This window comes from Pan paniscus, chromosome 1 (genome assembly GCF_029289425.2).
Source record: "Pan paniscus chromosome 1, NHGRI_mPanPan1-v2.0_pri, whole genome shotgun sequence".
NCBI lineage: Eukaryota > Metazoa > Chordata > Mammalia > Primates > Hominidae > Pan > Pan paniscus.
In genome coordinates, this window is record NC_073249.2 from 89,903,624 (window position 1) to 89,927,309 (window position 23,686).

The 23,686-nt window shown below is 54.3% G+C and overlaps 1 protein-coding gene across 6 annotated transcripts; it reads left to right on the forward strand.

Annotated features, from left to right (window-relative positions):
* The first annotated feature begins 1,358 nt into the window (after window positions 1–1,358).
* Window positions 1,359–23,507, forward strand: IGSF9 (immunoglobulin superfamily member 9). 6 transcript variants are annotated; one of them, XM_034938337.3, is made up of 22 exons: window positions 1,359–4,917; window positions 6,877–7,108; window positions 7,353–7,541; window positions 12,670–12,822; window positions 13,601–13,755; window positions 13,993–14,110; window positions 14,769–14,801; window positions 15,716–15,857; window positions 15,964–16,109; window positions 16,202–16,344; window positions 17,883–18,023; window positions 18,607–18,723; window positions 18,932–19,082; window positions 19,274–19,397; window positions 19,668–19,843; window positions 20,096–20,346; window positions 20,578–20,662; window positions 20,739–20,918; window positions 21,163–21,205; window positions 21,538–22,398; window positions 22,666–22,793; window positions 23,027–23,507. In XM_034938337.3, the coding sequence occupies exons 2-22, from the start codon at window positions 7,051–7,053 to the stop codon at window positions 23,206–23,208; spliced, it is 3,576 nt and encodes a 1,191-aa protein (XP_034794228.3). In that variant the 5' UTR covers window positions 1,359–4,917; window positions 6,877–7,050; the 3' UTR covers window positions 23,209–23,507. The 6 variants fall into 6 exon arrangements, with proteins under 6 accessions (XP_034794228.3, XP_003811944.4, XP_003811945.4 ...); XM_003811896.5 differs by lacking the exon at window positions 14,769–14,801 and having other exon boundaries at window positions 1,360–4,917; window positions 16,250–16,344; XM_003811897.5 differs by lacking the exon at window positions 14,769–14,801 and having other exon boundaries at window positions 1,362–4,917.
* Window positions 23,508–23,686: the final 179 nt, after the last annotated feature.

A 23,686-nucleotide genomic window follows, 5' to 3' on the forward strand; every position in this document is an offset into this window, starting at 1 on the left:
TGACATTTTGGAGCTCTGGGCTTTGATCTGCTACTCGCCTCTGGCCTGTGACCCTGTGTTCAGCAAACTTCCATTGAGCCACAGCCTCTTTCTCCAAGAAGTGCACAGTGGAAGAGAGAAGCAGGCAGAGAGGCAGCTTGGAGCTCCTACAGAGACACAGTTAGGCAAGCGACTTGGTGCCACAGAGACAGGGTGGGTTGGGGGCCCTGGGGAGTTTCAGAAGAGGTGTCTGAAGGGTGGGGAGAGGGCCGCATGGCAGGAGGCATGCCTAACATTGCTGTGGGTCTCTTCTTCCTCTTTGTTTTTGAGGGGGAGGATGCTGATCTCCAAAGTGTCTTCCAAAAAAGGAACAAGAAGTCTGTGCAGGGGTCAGTGGAATGCATTCAACTGGGCAACCAATGAGACCAAGGATAACTTCCTTTTAGGAAAGTAGGACACATGGGCTGGCACAGGACCACCCAGGAGGAGGGCCTTGAGAGCGACATGGGGCAGGGCTGGAAGCCAAGAGTAGGGGTCTCCCTAGGTATTTGTGCAGGAGATGGAGGCCCTTGGGGCTTGGGAAGGAAGTAGTAAGGTTGGGAAACCAGCCCCAAGAGCTCCTAGTGCTGGTAAACTGGTCCCCTCTACTTTCTGAGGGCCTGAACCCTTGTCCCTCTGGAAGGCAGTCCCTTCTTGAGGCTGGTTCTCTGGGCCTCCCTTAGGCCCTGAGCAGTCTTGCTTCCAAAAAAGGCCAGCAGCCCCCAATCCCTTCGATTCCTTTTATATCTTTCCTAGGAGGCACCACTGCAGGGATGGGGACTGACTGGAAAGGCCACCTTGAGTCCATCTTGCACATAAAGAGGCAGCTCATTTCTCATGTTATTGCAGGATTGAATTCATAGAAAGTAAACAAAAGGATGAATAAACAAAGGAATGAATGTATGATAGGCCCAGGGATTTCCCTGGAAGTTGGCAAAGTTCCTTCTTCTTACAGCCGATCTCTGAGCAGAGAAGGGTTGAGGCCTCAAAAGAGGCCAAGCTTCTGGAAGAGGAAGGATGAGATCTTAAAGAAAGTTGAATATAAACTCAGAGAGGCACAAGCCTCTACCTCTGCAATGCGCCAGGAACTTGGCAAGCACTGGGGAGGCAGAAGAGACACCTCTGCCTTCAAGGAATGTTTTGTGGAGTGTGTAAAGATACAATAACAAGGTGGGAAAAGGGCTGGGGTGAAGGTGAGGGCGTGGTGGGAAAAGTCACAGAATGTGTCCTGAAGGGAACAGATCAACAGAAATTTGACTTGTGGTCAGCAGTGAGTCTGGAAAGGAGAAAAGGGCATTCTATCGAGACAGAAGCTAAGTGCTAAGACACTGGTACGTGAAAGAGCACAGTAGTTCTAAGGCCTGCAAAGTCATGCACACTGCGATAAAGGGATAAGTGAGAAACCAGGCTGGAAAAGTAAGCAGGGCCTCTCTGAAGCGGGAATTCAAAGACAAACAGGACAATATCCACACCCTTGTGGGGCTAAGTGTTTCATTGGGATAGAAGATAGGCACACAAAAAGTTAAATGACAATATATGAGAAACCACACTTCTTTACTGATCTGGTAATAAGACTGCTGCTTACAGGCATGTGGTCAACAGAGTCCCTGGATGACAATCTTTTCTTTTTTTTTTTAACTCAGATATAATTTAATATATGCCTGATTAACAACATCCATATTATTGATTATTAAAGCCACCCTTTCTATTCTAGAATATGGGATAGTTATGTGGTGCTTAATTGGTACAAGCAATGTTAACACATCAAATGTGGTCACTACTGAAAGTCCATGTGTTCCACCTTTCAGGGTTCATTTGATATCAAGTAATTCTCTGCTTATCTACAGACAATGAGAAACTTTGCTGATTAGGAACACCTGTGCTTAACGGTGCCAAGCAGACATCTTTGAGGTCACACCATCTTCTTTGTGCAGGGCTATGGAGTAGCTCAGGTCCTTTCTTCCCAAGGCCTGCTGAAATATTAGGTATACACCAGGAAGACAGAACCAATAAGATAGATAGATACAGATATAGAAATATGAGATGGGATTTATTAGGGGAATTGGCTTACATGATGGTGGAGGCCAAGTCCTACAACATGCACAAAGAAGGCCCTGGGATGGCAAAAGTGTGGCTCAGTCTAACTCCAAAAGCCTCCCAACCAGGGAGGCCAATGGTATAACTCACAGTCCCAAGTCTGGAGAGCCTGGAGTTTTGATGTTCAAAGGCAAGAGGAGGAGAATACCCCAGCTCTGAGAGACAGAGAGAGAGACAGAGAGAGAAAAGAAGAAGAAGAAGAAGGAGGAGGAGGAGGAGGAGGAGGAAAGAGGAAAGAAGAAAGAAGAAAGCAGGAGAAGGAGAAGAAGGAGGAAGAGGAGGAGGAGGAGGAGGGGGAGAGAGAGAATATTTTCTGATATCCTTGTCAGCAATTTGAAAATATGGGGGCTGCCTGATACTTAGGTTAGGTGGAATCCTCGTTGGTTGAATAAGCTTTCCCAGAGAGTAATGACTATGAATCAAGGACAACCTAGAGGAAAGTCTTTTGTTTTGAACCTCAGGGACTATTTTTTAAATCAGCTTTCACTCCCGGCACAGTGAGGGAACAAGTTATAGGGCTAGGTTCCTTTTCTTAACAAAAAACTCCAATATACATATAAATCAGACAAAAAATGGCAATAACAATAAAACTCACAAAATAAGTTTCCAGAAAAAAAAGGCCATATCATAAACTTTTAAAAATTGAAAACCATTTTAAATGTCATTTAACAGAAAGTTATTTTAATGTCTAAGTGAGATTAGTTTATCCTCAAGAAACCACTGGAGACAGCAGTTTAGATCAAAGGTGTGGCCACTTCTAACAGCGGGGAGGGAGATCCTTCCCAATGATTGGTAAAGATCCAAAGACTAAAAAACACTTGGCTCGGCCAGGGGCAGTGGCTCACACCTGTAATCCCAGCATTTTGGGAGGCCGAGGTGGGTGGATCATGAGGTCAGGAGTTCAAGACCAGCCTGGTCAAGATGGTGAAACCCCATCTCTACTAAAAATACAAAAATTAGCCAGGCATGGTGGTGGCCGCCTGTAATCACAGCTGCTTGGGAGGCTGAAGCAGGAGAATCGCTTGAACCCGGGAGGTGGAGGTTGCAGTGAGCCGAGATTGCACCACTGCACTCCAGCCTGGGCGATAGAGTGAGACTCTGTCAAAACAAAAAAACAAACAAACAAAAAACCCCGCTTCACTCTTTTACCATTTCTTCTAGCCTTGCTTCCATGCTGCATTCATTAACATGTTTCCATTATAGTCTTATCAATACATCAGGGTATTATGTTGAAATGCATTGTTGAAAAGCTGCTACTTTGGGACTATTTGCAGGAGGGATGGTGGGAGAGACTGGCCCACTGCTCCTGCCTCTTCTCTTCCATCTCAGTCACCCAAAAGCACTAAAACCTTTACACCTGGAAGAACTGTCCAGCAGGCAGAGCTTACTAAGGATGGAATGGGTACAACAGTAGTGCTGAGCTTCCTGGCCCAGGATGTAATGAGATAGGGGCTTGGATGACTACATGGAGAAATGATGTGCTGGGGATTCTGGGGCCAAGCAGTGCTTAGGCCCATCCCGGAGGGTCTCTCATGATGCTGCAGCAGTGATTCTGTGAGTCTGATGCCTGGTGCACTCAGTTTGAGTCTTAGTACTTCGGATTGGGATGAGATCAGCATGTTGCTTTCATGGAAGGCTTCCAAGGGAGCCAACTGAATGGGAAGGACCTGGACAGGCAATGTTGCTTAAGCTGACCCTGCATCCCTACAGCATCACCAGGCTGAGGAGGTGGAATCTCTGAGGGGCAAGATATGCAAGATATCTTTGTGTCTGAGGGCGAAGTCTCCAAGGGAGTGGGTTTGATGAAGTTTGGGTTGGGTCTCAATCCAGCTCTGCCATAACCTAGTTGGGAAAGCTTGGGCCAAGTTACCTCATCTCCCTGAGCCTCAGTTTTCTCATTAGTCAAAGGGAGCTCTACTTACTTCGCAGGGTTTCTGTGAAGGTTACACAAGAGTTATAAAGCATCTAGTCCAGGGTCTGGCACCCTGCATGGGTCCAGTAAGTGATCTTGTATTTCATTCCTCCCTTTCAATCTCCCGTGTCAGGATATCTGTCGTTTCTCCCCTCTGGGCCTGTTTCTCTGGGTCGTTGGTGCCAGAGCTGCCTTGGGAGCTGACTTGGCAACCCCACGCTCAGAGCACAGCCTTCCTCAGCTGCACACGGTGGGAGGCGCCTGGGCAAGATTTGGGAGCTCGCCAATGCAGACAGGTATTTCCAGTCCTGCTAGAAAAGCAATGGGTGGAGGTAGAAATGGGGATGGGGGAGGAGATCGGATGAGCCCGGGACCTGGGTGGATCCCCTGGGAGGAGGGCGGGGAGTCATGCTCCCCGCCTGGTTCTCCTACCCCCAGGCTCAGATTTCAACCCTCGCTCCCGCCTCTGTGGCGCGCCCGTTCGGGGAGCGGAGAGGGTCGCCCGTAGGTTCCGAAAGAAGGACGGCAAACCAGTAGCCTGGCAAGGGGCCAGCTCCCGCAGCCCTGGAGCGCGAGCCGGACCCTGCTGCCCCTCTTGCTGGCGGCGGGAAGCGGCCCACCGGCCTTTCCACGCTTGGCTGTGCAGAGGTCCACGAGGGGGCGACCTGAGCCCACGTGCAGCCGAGCTCTTCCCTCCTGAAACTACAACTCCCAGGCCGCTCAGGGGTCCCGCCCGCCTCGCCGTGCCTCTGGCGGCTCCAATTGGCCGCCGCGGGAGGGGGATTGGCGGTCTCCAGGGCGACGGGAGGCGCTCGGGGCATCCGAGGCGGGGAGGCGGGTCCGCCCCCTATTGTGTAGCGGCGAGAGTGGAGCCGAGCGGTGCGGAGCAGGTGAGGGAGGGGGCGTACTGGAGGTATAGAAGTGGGGGTGCTGGCGGGGGCATGGAGAGTAGTGCGGAGTTATAGGGGACAGGAGAAAGCGGGGAGTTCTAGAGAGAAGTGGAATTCGTTGGGGGAGTAGAACTAGGGGAGTTCTGGGGAGTTAAGTGGAATTCTTGGCGGGTGGGTGGGAGTTCCCGGAGAACTGCAGGAGTTCTGGAGGCAATTTGGGGGAGTTCTTGGTGGGTTCTAAGAGAAAGGAGGAGTTCCAGGGGACCAGAGAATGCGAGGGAGAAAGGAATTGTTGGGGGTGGGGTATCAGAATTGTATTGTGGGCTGATGCAGGAGAATCCCAGGGAGGGGAATTCTCGGGAGGAGAGGATGGGGAGAAGTGGTTGGGGGGTGGGGAGACCAGAAGGGAGTTCTTTATAGTGCAGGAGACCTGCTGCAATTGGAGATCAGGTGCGAGAAGCTGGAATTGTGGGGGGACTGTACGTAGTAGCGATAACTGGGAAGGGAGTAATGGGAGGATGAGGGAGTGGTGTGTGGGGAGACTAGAAGGGTGAGGAAATAGTGGAGGCCGGGGGAGTTGGAAAGATATTAGGAGACTGGGAGGAATTCTAGGGATGCCTAGTTACTCAGAGTCTCGGAAAACAACCAGGAGAGAACTAGGGGGTTCCTATATACTTGGAAAAAGGTTTTTCAGGGAAGTGTGGGAGAGCTGCCTGGAGGCAGTGGGAAGCAGGGGGCTTGGTTGCTAGTGAATTGCCAGAAGTTAGACATACAGGATCATTAAGTAGAGGCAAGGATCAGACTCTGTGGAGGATGTTTTATAGTCTGTCCTGAACTTTGCGGCCAAGAGTGGGTTGGAGGACTCAGAGCAGAGTCCACTTGGCAGTGCCAGGCCCTGGCATGGACCCTCTGGCTCTCTGAGACTGCCCTAGGATCTGTGGGGCTGTCAGAAGCTCCTACCCTCCATGCCCCAGGGTTAATTTTGTACACTTCAGGGACTCACAGGCTTTTTTTTGGACCATGCCTCTGGGGTTGGGGAAGAAAGAGCTTGACAAACCCTGGCACCCCGAAGATATTGGAGGGGAGTGAGTGGGAGGGATTTGGGTGAGGTCCTTGGGTGGTGGTGCCTGGCAGGGGGAGGGCTGCTTGGCAGTATCGTGAGGAAGTGGCGCCAGCTGCCAGCCCCGGGACCTGTCCAGACCTGGAGGATGCTGCCTGGATCCCCCATACTGGCAGGTGGGGGAGGCAGCTCCTTCTCTCCCAAGTGCCTGACTCACTCACTGCCAAAGCAGTGTAGGGAGACTGAATGGAGAAAGGCCTCGGGTCCTCAGCTTCCAGAGTTTTTCATACAGGCTGGGGAAATGGGACAAGGGATTGTATCGGGGTGTCCTGGGGACCACTTTCTGAGGCTTAAGGGCCCTGGATTTGCCCTTGACTGGCTCTCTGCCCCTGAGCAGATATCCTCAGGGCCCTTATTTGTCACAGAGGGGTGAAGGCGACAGCACTGGTTCCATCTTGCTGCTATACCTTGTGAGCATCAAGAATAAGGAAAGAAGCGAGAGCAGGCTAGGCCATGAGAGTCTTGATCTACCATACTTCCTTCAAAAATATTTTTCCAAGCATATAAGGAACCCCAGTTCTCTTCTGGCTTAGTTTTTCAAGACCCTCAGAATGCAGGCGTCCCCAGAATCCTTCCACATTTCCTAAGACCTTCCCAACTCTCCCAGCCTCCCCCATTTCCTCACCTTTCTAGTATCTGCATTCAGCACTCACCATTCTCCCAGTACTCCTACCCCTGCTCTTACTCCCCAGGGCTTCAAGATCCCCCCCTTCCCCCTACCCCTCACTTAACTACACTCCTCCCTCCTTTCTCTTCCCAGTGCCTTTCTCTAATGGTGGGGTTTCTTCTGGGCTCCAGTATTGGCCAACTCTGCATGTTGCCTTGTACTTTGCATTTAGATCTGGTGGTTCTCCAGAGAGCAGCTTCCTCGGGTGTTACATGAGCCAAGCCCTCAATGTACAGAAGAGTGAGAGCTGAAACCTGTTCCCTGAGCTGATCAGAAGAACATCCCTTGGCCCCTTCATCTGGGCTCCTGTGGATAGGAGGGGCTGGGTGAGCAGGCCAGCTGGGCTATGGTGTGGTGCCTCGGCCTGGCCGTCCTCAGCCTGGTCATCAGCCAGGGGGCTGACGGTAAGCTTGGCTCTTGGGCTCAAGAATGCCCTGTTAGCCTTGGGGTGGGTATGGGGGTGTTCCTCAAGGGTTCCTCTTTGAGCATGTGAGGGCAGGGGAGGAATAGGGCTGGTTCTGGAGAAGCTGAACTGGGGGTTTTCCAGTCACCCAAAGTCCTAAGGTGCCTACAAAGATACTGATGGCACTTCCCCTCCCAGCACTGACCCTGGCCCCCCGTTGTGCCCTCATGCCACCCATCATGCAGGTCGAGGGAAGCCTGAGGTGGTATCGGTGGTGGGCCGGGCTGGGGAGAGTGTGGTGCTGGGCTGTGACCTGCTGCCCCCCGCCGGCCGGCCCCCCCTGCATGTCATCGAGTGGCTGCGCTTTGGATTCCTGCTTCCCATCTTCATCCAGTTTGGCCTCTACTCTCCCAGAATTGACCCTGATTACGTGGGTAAGAGTTCTCCTCAGGTGGGAGGTAGGGAGGTATCAACAAGAAAGGTGGGCTGGGTAGAGTCGCACAAGGCCTCCTATGAACGGCTTTGTCCCTGCCCTGATCTCATCTCCAGCTCTGCTGCCTTAACTCTGCTTAATAAGCATGGCTGTGCTCCCAAGCAGTGTTAATTCATTGAAAGATTCATTCATTTACACACACACACACACACTCACACTCTTATAGCTGTGCTATTTAGGACTCCACGTGGTCTGTTCCAAAGGAGATCCTGCAGCCCTATTCTAAATATCCATTCTAATTCTGTAACTGCTTTTTCTACATCTCATCATGAAACCTCCCAGACTTCATCCTGATCTGTAGTCTCCCCTCTTGGCCCTACCTTGGTCCTGGCTCTACTATCTGCTCACTCCTCTGCCCTCTCCCCCTTCCTCATCGTCTTAAATGCTAGTTCAGGGGTTCAAATCTTCTAGGGAGTGGGCTGATGGGGCAGCAGGGTAGGTGCGGCTGTGACCTCTCTGCTTTTCCAGGGACACTCAGCCTGCTTCTGAGTAGAGAAGCACAGGTGTACAGAGAGGGTGGCTGGGGAGGGCCCAGGATCCCCAAAGGTCAGTGACTGGGTGGGGCTGGCCTGGGTTGCTGCTTTAGGTGGCACCTGTTGGGACTTAAAATCGTGTGTAGCCTCCCTGGGCGCCTTCTGCTGCACCCCAGCTGGCTCCCTAGAATGGCTACAATGGCTCTGCTTCCTCCTAATCCCGGATGAGCCTTAATCTAAGCGGTTTAGTGCCAGGTCTCAGAGGGCAGTGTGCAGGAGGCCCTAAGGACAGGTCTGGGCTATGGGGCGAGAGAGAGTCTTGTTGCCTCCTCTTCAGAGGGGAGACCCAGGAAAGGCCACCTGGGAGGATGTTGATGGGGAGACCCACACCTTTTCCCTCTTTAGTTTGAATCCTGAGGGAAACCCCGGGATTGGCTGAGCCTTGCCACAGGGCGGGCTGAGCAGAGAGGGGAGGAGGTGCAGGCAGGTGATGCAGAAGGGAAGTTTCTTTTCAAACTGGGGGCAGTTATTGGCAAACAGCCTGGTGGGAGTGTATGTGTCTACACAAGCCCTGTGGGAATGGATGAAAGCGGGCCCCAATTAGCACCAGTGGAGAAAAAAACGGCTGTGCCCACCAGCCCTCCCTCCCTGCCTCCGCCTGCCCAGGCCTGGGAGGGGTCTCGGGCTGCCGGGCTGAGGCTGGACAGATTCATAATGTTGCCTGACTGAGGGCAAGGCAAGGGGAGGTGGAAGAGGGAGGGGCTTTTCCTGGGACTCCACCAGGGAGACTTGAAGCTCTTCCTTCTCTCCAGCTTGTGTCCTGCCTTGAGGTCCCTCAGGCCTGAAGCCACTGGATGGTTAGCAACTTTGTCTACCTGTGGGTCTTCTGTCTGTGCTGTTGCTTGAGCTACAGGGGCTGTGAGCAGTAGCCTCTGGGACTTACTGTCTACTCCTATCCTTTGTTCACACCCCTACCTCCGTCTGGAGCTCTTGGTCAGGCCAGAGCTGGCTGAGGGAGTTGGGACCTGAGGGAGGCCCCTGAGCCCATTAACCCTTTTACTGCCTCACAGTGTGGAAGGGGCCTCTCAGCCTTTGTGTAGGGGACTCGGAACTGCAGTTGCTAAGCAACAGGAGGTAGAGGTTGCTAAGGACAATGCTCTTCTGTCATAAACCCTCTGGGCAGTGAAGGGGAGATGGGTTGGGGACTGTTGTGGGGCTGGTGGCCTAGAATATGTGTGGAACCCTGAGAGAGACTGTTGGATTAGGGACCACACAGAAGGGAAGGCTTCCCATCTTTGAGGACTCTAGAAGCATCTAGTAGAGGAGACTGGATTTATCAACGATGCCATGGAGTGAAAGCAATATAAAACAAGCTAGGACTAAAGAGTAGGATTCAGTTAGCTGCTGTGTGTAAAGCGCCCCAGCCTGTGCCCGCACAGTGCCTGTGTGGTGTGAACCCATGACCAGGCCTCCGGAGGGAAGGAAGGTTAGGCTTAGTGGACACCAGCTTTCCTAAGGTGGGTCTTAGACCAACTCATTAAAATGGCAGGATGGGCTTTTGTGCTGTATTTCTTGGGATTTTCAAGATGCCCCACACAGCAGAAGGGATGTGCATTTTTTTCTCTGCCCTGAGTTGTTTGATAAAAATCAGTGACCTCGTTCTCCACTTAGAACTCCCCTGCTTGCTCTAGTCACCTCCCCTCACCACCTTTTATTCTTAATCCTCTGCCCAGTCACAGCTTCCCAGAAGCCTTCCTTACTCCTCTTGCTTCATAGTGCAATGTCTGGGCACAGTTAGCACCATTTTTTGAACTTCTTTGTGGATGTGTGGATGTGAACTTGCCCATTTAGGTGACTGTGGGTTCCCTGCCTTCCGAGAGCTTAAGAGAGCAGAGACTGTGTCTCCTGTTTTCTTCACACGCCGCTGCATATGGGAAGATCTGAAGTCAACAGGCTTTAGCCCTGCAGGTGGAGGGAGGCCTCCAGGAGGTGGGCCCAGGACTCAGGAGGACTCAGGGCTGCCCTGCTGGCGATCTTCCTGTTCCGTAACACTACAGGTCTAGCAGTCCAACTGTCACAGAAAAGCTAGGACATGCAGTATGCTTCTTTGGATATTCTGAGTAACATTTGGACTGTTACCCATTGGCTACCAGCATCTCCCAAGTGAGAATACATAGATTACCCCCAGTGCCCTGAACAGCACTAGGTCCTAACACCCGTGTCCATGGAAAGCACGCCGTGTCTGGAGAAAGAAGCCTGGCTTTGTCACTTACTAGCCATGTGATTTTGGAAAGAAACTTAACATTAATTCCTTCAGCTACAGTGGAATTCCTGGGAGGATTAAATATGGTGACAACGCCTAATATTAGATGGCCTGTATTCCACACTCAATCTTCCTTCCCTCTTCTTCCTTCTTTGTAGAGCTATAATGAAAAGTATCGTGGGACACAGAAGAGGTTGCAGTCTGGGGTCTGCAGGGCTCAGCGGCTAGGCAGATTAGCTTTCTTGAGGAATCCTGACAGTGGGTGGAAGGGTATGATTATGTTAAATATTTACCCGCTAGGCCTAGTCTTATCTCCCGGGTGGGGATTTCAACACCTAGCCCTTTAAGCAGGTCCACCCATCCTAGAGAATCCACACCCTGGAACTCATTCTAAGTAGAAAAAGACTCTTGCCTAAGATCACAAAGCCTGCCTCAACTTGATCCTTCTCTTCTTTCTGAAATAGATTTTCTTATTTCTGAAATAGATCACTCTAGAGGTAGAATGGAAGCAAACTGGAGGGGCTGAGCACATTCACAGATTCAGAATTTCTAGTATTAGGAAGAGCTGGGGTGGACACTATGCAAAGGGACTTGGAGCTGCATTTGCAAACAACATAAGATTAAGAAAATGCAGCCAGGCACAGTGACTCACAGCTTAATCCCAGCGCTTTGGGAGGCTGAGGCAGGAGGATCCCTTGAGGCCACGAGTTTGAAACCAGCTTGGGCAACATAGCAAGACCCCTCTCTTCAAAAATTAAACAATTAGCCAGGCATGGTGACACGTGCTTGTACTACTAGCTACTTGAGAGGCTGAGGCAGGAGGATCGATTGAGCCCAGGAGTTCGAGGCTGCAGTGAGCTACAATCAAACCACTGTACTCCAGCCTGGGCAACAGAGTGAGACCCTGTCTCTAAAAAAAAAGAAAGCTCCATTTGTTCGTAGCAGAGGTCAAGGTGGGGATGAGCAATGTGATGTAGAGGGGAGGAGGCTGGAGGCAGGGAGACTGGCAAGTAGGCTGTTGGAGAAACCCAGGTGAGACATGCCACAGGTGTAAAGGTGAGGACAGCAGAGAAGGGGAAATGTTTAGGAGGTAGGATTTGAAAAACCTAATGAGCAAGTAGATATGGGAGGTAATTGAGGAATCTAGGAGATGCCAGGTTCCTGATAAGGTGACTTGGTGTGTGGTGGTGCTGTACACTGATGCAGGGAGAGAAAAGGAAGATGACGTGTGATCAGTTTAGGGACAGGGTCAGGACTTGAGTGCAGCTTTCTGATTTCAAATCTAGAGCTCATTTATTTGTTCAACAACTTTTATTTGAGCATCCACTGATGCCAGGCACCATGCTACATGCCTTCCCTACATTATTTCTCTCCTCCACCCCACCCCAATTTTGTTTCTTTCTCTTCTTTTTACAGATGAGGAAACTGAAATTGAGAGAGGTTAAGTAACTTGCCCAAAAGAGTACACAGTCAAGCTGGACTCATGCCTAGGTCTATCTGGCTCCCAAGCGTGTGCTTGTATCACAAGGCTACACTGCCAGCCACCCATGAAGCTGTCTGGGGTGCACAGTTGCGTCCAGGGAGGGTGCTGAGGGCTTGGGTAGGCACCCTCGGTCTGAACCTGGCAGTGTGGTGTGGATGCTGACTAAGAGTGGGATTGAGGTGTCTGGTTGTGCTGTGGTTGTGTGGCTTTGTGGAACTGTATGTGATCAGCCAGCTGGGACTGGAGTGCCCCCGGGGCATGGAGAGGATAGGGCGAGGAGGCTGCTGACTTTGCTGCTTGCTGGGCTGGACTCTGGCCACCCTAAGGCGCTTAGGCTGCTGATAATAGCCCTGAGGGATTAGGGGCTTTGGCAGGCGGGGTCTGGGTTCCCCCTGCTAGGGCCTCAAACACTGCTGAGGTTTTCAGGGAAACAATCCTCTATCAGGAGTACTCCCAGGAGCTCACACCTTCCCCTACATAAAGAGCCCAGAGGTGGACAGATCCTGTAAGAGTCCAGAGGAGACTACATGCTGGCTCTTCAGTTCCTTCCCCAACAGTCCTAGACACCGAGTGCAGTTCAGGGGAAGGTTTTGTCCATCTGCTGTCCCCCTAGGTTTCTCTTTGTCTAGACAGGGTCCCAGCTGTCGAATGGCAAGAGCGGTCAGAGGGGCCGAATGGAGGGACCTGTCCTGAATGACCCCAACCTCATCTGCGTCTCTCTGGACCCCACACTCAGAGTAACTGGGAGAGACTGAGCCTGTTCTTACCTCTAAGAATTACCAGTGTGACCAGGGGATTGGGGCTTCCATGGGGTTCCTTCAGCACCCTTGATTCAGGGCTCCTCCCCCAGGACGAGTCCGGCTGCAGAAGGGGGCCTCTCTCCAGATTGAGGGTCTCCGGGTGGAAGACCAGGGCTGGTACGAGTGCCGCGTGTTCTTCCTGGACCAGCACATCCCTGAAGATGATTTTGCTAACGGCTCCTGGGTGCATCTGACAGTCAATTGTATGAAGCTGGGTGGCAGGTGGTGGAGAAGGACCGGGAGGAGGAGGATGGGGATCTCTGGCTGGTGGGAGAAAGGGGAAGAGGGAGTTCTATTTCCATCCCACAAACAGCTCCGATGCCCCACCCTTCCTGAGAGCCCTTGTTTGCTCACTTAGTAGTTGCATCTCACCCCTCCCCCACACTCCTGCCCTTTTCAGTTCTTCAAATATAAATTCAATCAGCCTTCTAGGTTCGGTGTCAGGAACTCCCTCTTTCTCTTCCCTCCTGCTTCCCTGGCCAGGGAAGTGGGTGGGAGAGAGGGGGCTCTTGGGCCCTGAGTGAAACACAGCTCACATATATATAGCACTTTGTGTTTTCAAAATACCTTTTCACCCAAGCCCTTATTATTTCTCTCTCACTCCTAAGTAGGAAGGAGGTCATAATCATTCCCATTGCATAGGTGAGGCTGAGTCATGCCACTGATTAGTGGCAGAGCAGAGTCTAGGACCCAGGCCTCCTCACTCCCAGAACAGTGCTCCTCCTGAGAGGACTTGGCTCTCCCCCAGGCTCTGGACATCCAACCTGGGTTCAGCCCCAGGCCAGTGTGTGGGGGTGGGTTGACAGAATCCTCATTTGGCCTGGGTGCAGCAGACAGGGTGGCCCTGGGCTGAGGATTCCTATGAGGCAGGGCTGGTGGGTGGGCAGCAGGCTGGAGCCCTGAGTGGTCTCCCTGGCCCTTGGACACTGCTTTTTGGGCTGACAGCCCCACTGGGGCCCCTGATGCCTGTCTCCCTTGCAGCGCCCCCTCAATTCCAGGAGACACCTCCTGCTGTGTTGGAAGTGCAGGAACTGGAGCCTGTGACCCTGCGTTGTGTGGCCCGAGGCAGCCCCCTGCCTCGTGTGACGTGGAAGCTCCGAGGAAAGGACCTTGGCCAGGGCCAGGGCCAGGTGCAAGTGAGTCCTGGGGGTGGACAGAGTGAGCCATATAGAGTGTGAAGGGAAGGTGGGGGCCTGGCAGTGAGGCCAGAGGACAGAGGAGGCAAAGGCCAGGCTGGAGGATGGGCCAGAAGAAGGGCTTGGCATTGTTTGCCCCGAGCCTGGGGTGCTGTCTCCCTCTGCTGGCCAAACTCGGAAGTGCAGGATCTGAGGCTGGCAGGGGAAAGGACTCTTCCTCACCCACTCCTTCCCTAGGTGCAGAACGGGACGCTGCGGATCCGCCGGGTAGAGCGAGGCAGCTCTGGGGTCTACACCTGCCAAGCCTCCAGCACTGAGGGCAGCGCCACCCACGCCACCCAGCTGCTAGTGCTAGGTGCTCTCTGGCGGGAGGGCTGGGGTCCAGGGTTACCTATGCAAGGGGGCTGTGACCTGTGGCTGAATTGGTTCACAGCAAGATAGGAGGGAGATTTGTGCCTGAGGGCAGGGCCCGTGGAAGCTAACGGGGCTCCCAATGCAGGCTGTTGCTCTGAAACCAGCACCTTAATTTTAAAAGGCTCAGTAAGCAGACAAAGCGATCTTAGTGCCCGGTAGTGTGTTATAGTGGAAAGGACATGGGTGCTTGTGTTAGGCTGTGAGCCAGCTAACTCCTTGAGTCCCAGTTTCTTTATCTTTATAAAGAGACTCATCTCTACCTCTCAGGTGTGTTACAAGAATTTACTTAGGTGCAGCTGAGCCCAGTCACTGGCACATGGTAATTCCTGGCCAAGATCCTTCCTTTAGAAGGGAAACTGAGAAGCAGAAGGCCTGGACTGTGCCTTCACAGAGCCTATTATCTTTGTGGGGAAGGGAGACTAATTGGGGAAACAGGGAAGTGTTGCTGTCCGTGGTACTGTAAGAAAGGCACTGCCGGGTAATGGTTAAATGTGTCGTCTGTGGCATCAGGAAGCCTAATATGAATGTTGCCTCTCCTGCTGTCCTTGGGCAATCACCTCACAATCTCTCTGCCTCTGAGCCTTCACTTCTTCATCTAGAAAATGGAGACAATTCCCACCACAAAGCTTTTGGTGAGGATTAAATGAGGTCATGCAGGTAAAGTGCTTAGCACTCAGTGTCCCGCATGCAGTCAGTGGTCAGCACTCAGTGTCCCGCATGCAGTCAGTGCTCTGTTGTGTCAGCTCGCATCATGACCTCTTCTTACTGACTGCTCATGTGGTACCGGCCCAGAGAGGGGAAGTAGTGGAACTGTAGTAGCCAGAGGTGCTTTTGCAGGAGGTATGTGGCGTGGCCAGGCCCTTGGGAGGGGCATTCCAGACCGGGGGTGCAGGGAGCAAAGGCATGGAGATGGGGGACAGCCAGCTGCCCATACTGACCTGAAAGAGTTCATGAGGGCTGACATATGGAAAGATGGCTGGCCACGTAGGGAGGGTTTGGATCGCAGGGGTCCACAGGGCTGGGTTTGAGCTTAGTGTAGTAGGAGCCAGGTGCTGTTGCAGGTTCCTGAGCAGAAGTGTTCTATGGCTCAAGGGGCTGTTTCTGTATGAATGGCCATTAGAGTGGCAGCTGCAGGGGAGCCTGGAGTGAGGGGCTGCTGCAGCATCTTGAGGTGAGGTATTGGGCACCTGGGTTAGGGCCAGAGACAGAGAAGTAATTCAAGAGGTGACAAGCAGGGATACAAATGGTAAATGAGCAGAGTTAAACTGACTCCCCCAAACACACACACCCTTCCTAGGCAGTGGAACTGCATGAATGGAGTTGCTCTTGATGGAACAGAGAGAATTTGGAAAGAAGAATGGGTCTCAGGGAGAGGATGAATTCTTGTTACATACAGGGGGAAGCTTCTGTTTCCATTCCCCAAAGCCCTGTAACAACGAGCCCTAGGATTCCAGAGGGCAGAGCTGGGAAGAGTTGTAGAGGTGACCTCAGGGTTCTGGGAAGACTGTGGGCTGAGGCCACCTTCCTCCCCTTGTGCATCCCACAGGACCCCCAGTCATCGTGGTGCCCCCCAAGAACAGCACAGTCAATGCCTCCCAGGATGTTTCCTTGGCCTGCCATGCTGAGGCATACCCCGCTAACCTCACCTACAGCTGGTTCCAGGACAACATCAATGTCTTCCACATTAGGTGGGGTCACCCTCATTAGGAGGGTGGAGGTGGGGAATTCACAGTCTCTGAAGAGCCGCTTGGCTGGGCAAGGCCTGGACCCCTCCTCACACATGCCACATTGCAGCCGCCTGCAGCCCCGGGTGCGGATCCTGGTGGACGGGAGCCTGCGGCTGCTGGCCACCCAACCTGATGATGCCGGCTGCTACACCTGTGTGCCCAGCAATGGCCTCCTGCATCCACCCTCAGCCTCTGCCTACCTCACTGTGCTCTGTAAGCCTGACCCCAGCTTCTCCCTCAGCCTGCTCCCTTCCCCTGGGCCAGGCCAAGCCCCTCTCCCCCAACTTGCCACTACTTTCCCCCAGACCCAGCCCAGGTGACAGCTATGCCTCCTGAGACACCCCTGCCCATAGGCATGCCGGGGGTGATCCGCTGCCCGGTTCGTGCCAACCCCCCACTGCTCTTTGTCAGCTGGACCAAGGATGGAAAGGCCCTGCAGCTGGACAAGGTACAGGCTTGGGGCAGGGGAAGGAGGGTCTTAGCTTGGTGTTATTCTGCTCAGGACAGCAGGGTGGAGTTAGCTCAGTTTAATTCAGTTCAGTGACTGGGGACACACATCTTTTGTGAATTTAATTTGTGTTATAAGACATGTTGCATAGGAAACTACTTAAAACCCCTGAGGAAAAATTTCCATGGTTTAAAGTGGTGGTTTTGTGTCTTCTTTGGGGAAAGAAGAGAGATGATCTCTGGGGAAAATGATGGCAAAGAGACAAGAAGCAGAACTGAAGTTTCTTTCGTGTGATGACTGGGAAATTGTGTGTCCCGGGGGAACACACACTTCTTACCAGGTGCTGTGTGGGGTAGTGGGTTGAGGGCAGGGGCAAGGAGGCATCCATCCTTAAAGTGGGCACCATCTGGGCAGAGGACAGCAACACTGTCTGGAAGGCCAGGGATGGAGCTCGTGCCTTCCTCTTAGGGTGGTTGAGGATAGACCAGCAACAGATTCTGGGACTTTGGTGATGGGCCTCAAAGAGGACACAGTCATTCCCTTGCAGAAACCAGGGTCAAGAGGCAGGAAGTAGTATAGTACGTTTATGGAATCATGGATCGTCCAATTGGGTGGGAGCTGGAGTGCCTGCAGGGACATGAATGGTGCAGAGAAAGCTGGAAAGACAGGTTAGCATCAAAAGGAAGAACTGGATGCCAAGTTACTATTGCCTCATTCCAAGGCAATTGGGATCTTTTGTCTGCAGAGACTATAAAGTTTTTGAGGCCTAGTATTGCATCTTTTCATCATAGTGTACCTGGGGCTTCTACAACAATAGTACTCAGTATATCTTTGTTGAATATTTAAGAAAAAAGTCTACAGGCAGTTGGAGCCACTGGAATTTGTTGAGCATTGGTGTGATAGCATCAGAGCTGTGATCAGGGGTTGAGCTTGTCCAGTGGAATGTAGCAGGAGATACTGGACATAGGAAGAGGGGTTCTGAAGCTGCTGAAATGGCCCAGGTGAGAGTTGTGGAGTCTGATTTACAGAGGACATGAAGATGAATGGGCTCATGCTCTGACAAAAGGGACTTCCCAGGATGACTGGCTTAGTGAGTATTTCACTAGGGGGAGTGAGGGAACGTGAGGAGGCAGACTTCAGCAAGAAGGATGGCGGGCCCTTTAATAGAGAAATAGGAGCTGGTTTTGGGTGGAAGACTCTGAACTTAGTTGTGGAGTGCTGGGAAGAGAGCCAGGTGAAGTCCCAGCAGGCAGGAAGCCCCATGCGGCCCAACTACAGGGGTGGCCATTCACAGTGTATTTTCTGTGAGTGGCACCCCCTGGAGTTGTGCAGTCACAGCCTCACACTATTGGGAGGGGTCCCTCTGCAGGAAGGAAAGGAAGCACTGGAAATCAGAGAGGGGTCAGGCCTAGACATGGAGCTGCTGGAGTCCTCTGCACAGCTGTGGGTTTCTCATCCTGCCCCCTCTCTTGTACTGCCATCCCGGGCTTGTCTCTGCTGAGCTCCTCTCTCTAGCTGTCATCTTCTCTTCCTTCCAGTTCCCTGGCTGGTCCCAGGGCACAGAAGGCTCACTGATCATCGCCCTGGGGAACGAGGATGCCCTGGGAGAATACTCCTGCACCCCCTACAACAGTCTTGGTACCGCCGGGCCCTCTCCTGTGACCCGCGTGCTGCTCAAGGTTAGGCCGGGGGTGGGCGGGGGCCTGTGGTGACAGTGGGTCAGATGGCTGGAGATGGTGCTAAGGCCAGGCTGATGGGGGTGGGGTGGGGCAGACACATGGGGAGAGGTTTCCAAGTTTGTTTCCCATGGTGGCCACGGCAGCAGCTGCCTGATGCCATCCCAGAGGTTTCTGCAGAGGTGGTGCTTGGGAGGTGGGACATCAGTCACACACATCCAAAAGTAAGATATCCTGTTTGCCCCAACTCTCACTAACCTTGACCATGCTGCCTCCCTCTCTGGAGCTCTGGGAGAAAGAATGTTCTGCAGAGGTTTGTACATCTCTGAGAGTCCTGCCTAAGCCTGCCAGCCCTTACTACACCACCATTTTCCTCCAGCCCCTACCCACTGGGGAACAGAAACAGAGCCAGAGAGGAATTGAGAGATGGAGAGAGAATGAGGTGGAGACAGGCTTGGTGAGTGTTTAGCTAGGGGGAGTGAGGGAGAGTGAGGTGAGACATGGCATGACAGGGAGCACAGAGAGGGGGAGTAGCCAGCCTTAGATGTAAGAGAGGGCCCCTCCCAATGCCAGATCTGGCTTGCAGGCTCCCCCAGCTTTTATAGAGCGGCCCAGGGAAGAATATTTCCAAGAAGTAGGGCGGGAGCTGCTCATCCCCTGCTCCGCCCAAGGGGACCCTCCTCCTGTTGTCTCTTGGACCAAGGTAAGGCTCCTGAGCCCGCTCTGCCTGTACCCACACCCACTACATCCCTGCCTCTTGTGCCCCAGCCATTTTGTGGGAGGGAGGGTGTGGGAAGGAGAAGGCTGTCAGAGGCAGGGTGGGGAGGAACTGGAGCTGCCTGGAGAGATGAGGGGCGCCTTTGGTGAGGGGTGGCTGCGTGTGTCCTCAGGGCTCACCAGTGGTTCTGTAGGTGGGCCGAGGGCTGCAAGGCCAGGCCCAGGTGGACAGCAACAGCAGCCTCATCCTGCAACCATTGACCAAGGAGGCCCACGGGCACTGGGAATGCAGTGCCAGCAATGCTGTGGCCCGAGTGGCCACCTCCACGAACGTCTACGTGCTGGGTTAGTGGCTGGAGAGAGGGCCAGGGGCTGGGAGAAACTACTTGGGAATCGTTTTTGGAGGCCCAGAAAGAGGATCATGGGTGTGGGACCCCTGGGATGATGATGGGTGAAGGTCAGTGGCCCTGGGGCCCCTGCTACTCTCTACACTCCCTCAGGCCCTGACCACCATCCCTCCATTCCCCCCTGCCTAGGCACTAGCCCTCATGTTGTCACCAATGTGTCCGTGGTGGCTTTGCCCAAGGGTGCCAATGTCTCCTGGGAGCCTGGCTTTGATGGTGGTTATCTGCAGAGATTCAGTGTCTGGTACACCCCACTGTGAGTGACCTGCTCCTGCCATTTCTCTGCGCCAATCTTGCCTCCTTTCCTCTCCTCCTTGAACCTATCTGGCCTTCTGCCCTTTCTTCTGTCCCTCTATCCCTCACCAGTCCTGGCTCTGCTTCCCTGTTTCCAGACTCTGAGGCATTCAGGGCCAAGGTCCTGAGACCTTGGATGGTTGAGCAGAGGGGAGGTGGTTAGATCTCTGGACCCCAGATCTTCTGGTCTTCCTAGCTCACGAGGTGCCCCCCATGTCCTCATGTCTCCCAGGGCCAAGCGTCCTGACCGAATGCACCATGACTGGGTGTCCTTGGCAGTGCCTGTGGGGGCTGCTCACCTCCTAGTGCCAGGGCTGCAGCCCCACACCCAGTACCAGTTCAGCGTGCTAGCTCAGAACAAGCTGGGGAGTGGTCCCTTCAGCGAAATCGTCTTGTCTGCTCCTGAAGGTGAGAAGCTTCTCGTCCCAGAACAGCAGAGACAAGGATGGGGAAGGGCTGCTGGGAGAGCTGGGATATGGGAGGCCCTGGGTGGGAAGGGGCAGAGGTGCTGGCCAGCTTGGGGTCCAGAGGGGTGTGTGGAAGATGATTTGAGCTTGTCTTCAGGGGTTCTGGGAGAAGAGTTGGGCACTGGGAGTCGCGGAAGACCAGGGGAGGGGCTCTGGGAATCCTTGCTCTGACCTGCCTTTCTGTCCCATGCAGGGCTTCCTACGACGCCAGCTGCACCCAGGCTTCCCCCAACAGAGATACCGCCTCCCCTGTCCCCTCCGCGGGGTCTGGTGGCAGTGAGGACACCCCGGGGGGTACTCCTGCATTGGGATCCCCCAGAGCTGGTCCCTAAGAGACTGGATGGCTACGTCTTGGAAGGCCGGCAAGGCTCCCAGGGCTGGGAGGTGCTGGACCCGGCTGTGGCAGGCACAGAAACAGAGCTGCTGGTGCCAGGCCTCATCAAGGTATGTGCGAAAGGCGATACAGAGAGAGGCCTCCTAGGGGCTCTCCTGCGTCCTTCTCCATTCCCCAAACCCTATCTTCTCATCTTGATTTGAGCTCTTCACCTCTGCGTCCTACCTCACCCTTCCGCCCCACCTCACCCTTCCGCCCCACGTGCACGGTCTTTCCGCGCCCCGCTGGGTTGGGCGGTGCTGGGCCCTGACCTCCCTCCTGGTACCCCATCCCCATCGCAGGATGTTCTCTACGAGTTCCGCCTCGTGGCCTTCGCGGGCAGCTTCGTCAGCGACCCCAGCAACACGGCCAACGTATCCACTTCCGGTGAGCACCTGGCGTGAGGGAGGAGCCCCAGGGCTGCTCCGAATCCACTGACCCTCCCTCGTGGACCCCTGCCTAGGTCTGGAGGTCTACCCTTCGCGCACGCAGCTCCCGGGTCTCCTGCCCCAGCCCGTGCTGGCCGGCGTGGTGGGCGGAGTCTGCTTTCTGGGCGTGGCCGTCCTTGTGAGCATCCTGGCCGCTTGCCTCATGAACCGGCGCAGGGCTGCCCGCCGCCGCCGCCGCAAGCGCCTCCGCCAAGGTAAGTCCCTCCACCCTCAGCCCTGCTACTGCGCACTTGGGCCTAGCCTCCTTAAGCCCCTCCTACCTGGGGGAAAAGCCCTCGCTCCTGTGTGATCCAGGTGCATTCTCTTAGTCCTGCATCTGGTCCTGCCTACGCTTTTCCCAGCCAGATGGGGTTGGGCGCCTGGTGTTGGGTGAGAGAGTCTCCGCCTAGAGGGCCTTGATTTTTGCCTGTGTCACCTACTATTCTCGTGCCCTTCCAGATCCACCTCTTATCTTCTCTCCGACCGGGAAGTCAGCTGCACCGTAAGTGCCTCCACCTCCTTGGCTTTCTTCTGCCTTTCCATTGTACGCGCCAGTATCTTCTGCTTCCTTTTTTGCATCTTTACCAGGGGGATGTTGGGTGTTGGGGAGGAACAAAAGTGGGAGAGGGTAAGAAGGGGTGTGCAGTGGCCCCAGCCTGAGGCCGTTCCAGTATGGCCTGTGCCTTCCCTCCACCCCTCCACCTTGTTGGTACTTTCCTCGCTTGTTCTCCCTAGCTCTGCTCTGTTGTTCACCAAACCTCTCAAGGCCTGACGCTGGCTCCTGGGAGGGGGACCTGCCCCTACCACAGACCCTGATCTCCTGTCCTTCCCCAGCTCTGCTCTGGGCTCAGGCAGTCCTGACAGCGTGGCGAAGCTGAAGCTCCAGGGATCCCCAGTCCCCAGCCTGCGCCAGAGTCTGCTCTGGGGGGATCCTGCCGGAACTCCCAGCCCCCACCCGGATCCTCCATCTAGCCGGGGACCCTTACCTCTGGAGCCCATTTGCCGGGGCCCAGACGGGCGCTTTGTGATGGGGCCCACTGTGGCGGCCCCCCAGGAAAGGTCAGGCCGGGAGCAGGCAGAACCTCGGACTCCAGCCCAGCGCCTGGCCCGGTCCTTTGACTGTAGCAGCAGCAGCCCCAGTGGGGCACCCCAGCCCCTCTGCATTGAAGACATCAGCCCTGTGGCACCCCCTCCAGCAGCCCCACCCAGTCCCTTGCCAGGTCCCGGACCCCTGCTCCAGTACCTGAGCCTGCCCTTCTTCCGAGAGATGAATGTGGATGGGGACTGGCCCCCTCTTGAGGAGCCCAGCCCTGCTGCACCCCCAGATTACATGGATACCCGGCGCTGTCCCACCTCATCTTTCCTTCGTTCTCCAGACACCCCTCCTGTATCCCCCAGGGAATCACTTCCTGGGGCTGTGGTAGGGGCTGGGGCCACCGCAGAGCCCCCTTACACAGCCCTGGCTGACTGGACACTGAGGGAGCGGCTGCTGCCAGGCCTTCTCCCTGCTGCCCCTCGAGGCAGCCTCACCAGCCAGAGCAGCGGGCGAGGCAGCGCTTCGTTCCTGCGGCCCCCCTCCACAGCCCCCTCTGCAGGAGGCAGCTACCTCAGCCCTGCTCCAGGAGACACCAGCAGCTGGGCCAGTGGCCCTGAGAGATGGCCCCGAAGGGAGCATGTGGTGACAGTCAGCAAGAGGTGAGAGCAGTCCTTGCCCATCCCTGCCTCTGCCTCAGTCCCACCCCAGACCTCTCACCCCTCTCCCAAATACCCTGCACCTTCTCTGCTCCACTCCCACCCTGGGAACGGGAAAACTTGTCTCCTTTTAGAAGCTTTTGCTGAGGTCCAGAGATTTTTCAGGGGAAACCCATGACCTAACGTGAGTTTGTGGTCGCTGAATTCAGACTTTTCTGAACAGCCTCTATTCCTCCACCCACACCATATGTTTGTCTTTTTTTTTAACAGGAGGAACACATCTGTGGACGAGAACTATGAGTGGGACTCAGAATTCCCTGGGGACATGGAATTGCTGGAGACTTTGCACCTGGGCTTGGCCAGCTCCCGGCTCAGACCTGAAGCTGAGCCAGAGCTAGGTGTGTGAGCCCCCCGGAAAGGCAGGCATCTCGGCCATACTGTCCCACATCCCCCCGCCACCTTAGGACCCATCTATTCCCAGTCAGGCCCTGCCTCCCACGCTCCTCTGCTCTAGACTGTGCCTTGCCCCCTTGGGCCATCTGTACTGGAAGGGCCTAGCGAGCTTCACATCTGAGCTCTTCACTCAGTGAACCTCAGGGCTTCTTCTCATTGTCCTGCCCGCCTCTTGCAGGTGTGAAGACTCCAGAGGAGGGCTGCCTCCTGAACACTGCCCATGTTACTGGCCCTGAGGCCCGCTGTGCTGCCCTTAGGGAGGAATTCCTGGCCTTCCGCCGCCGCCGAGATGCTACTAGGGCTCGGCTACCAGCCTATCGACAGCCAGTCCCCCACCCCGAACAGGCCACTCTGCTGTGAACATCCCTAATGTGAGGCTGTGAAAAGGCATATGGACCTGCAAAGGAGGCCCCCAACCAGACGGACCTAGTTTCAAATGAGGGCACTGCCCCTGCCTGCCCCTTTGGTGCCCAGGCACAGACCCTGATAGTGGGCTTGGGTCACCTTGGTATGGAATGTATGTGCTGACCCCCTAGGTGAGTCTGGGGATTGGAACAGGGACCTTAGGTCTGCCTCTCTCTCTCTCTCTCTCTGTGTGTGTGTGTGTGTGTGTGTGTGTGTGAAGTTTTTTACAGGTGAATAAACAAAGTTTGAAAGATGTTTCTGTGTGTTATCTGTCTTTGAGAGAGTGCCAGGAAAATCCCTGGACCCTTAAAGAAGAGGAGAATCTTCTTGAATAAATGGAGGTGCATTCAGCATTCATTCAAGAAACATTTATTGAGTGCTTTCTGAGGCCAGCTACTAAAGGCCAGCCATTGAAGTAGATACTGAGAAAATA

Excerpts from the sequence above, each read along its gene's own strand:
- IGSF9 (XM_034938337.3), top strand. The coding sequence starts at position 7,051 with ATGGTGTGGTGCCTCGGCCTGGCCGTCCTCAGCCTGGTCATCAGCCAG. Across the intron at positions 16,110-16,201 it reads TGCCTACCTCACTGTGCTCT|ACCCAGCCCAGGTGACAGCT; the intron begins GTAAGCCTGACC and ends ACTTTCCCCCAG. Across the intron at positions 16,345-17,882 it reads AGGCCCTGCAGCTGGACAAG|TTCCCTGGCTGGTCCCAGGG; the intron begins GTACAGGCTTGG and ends TCTTCCTTCCAG.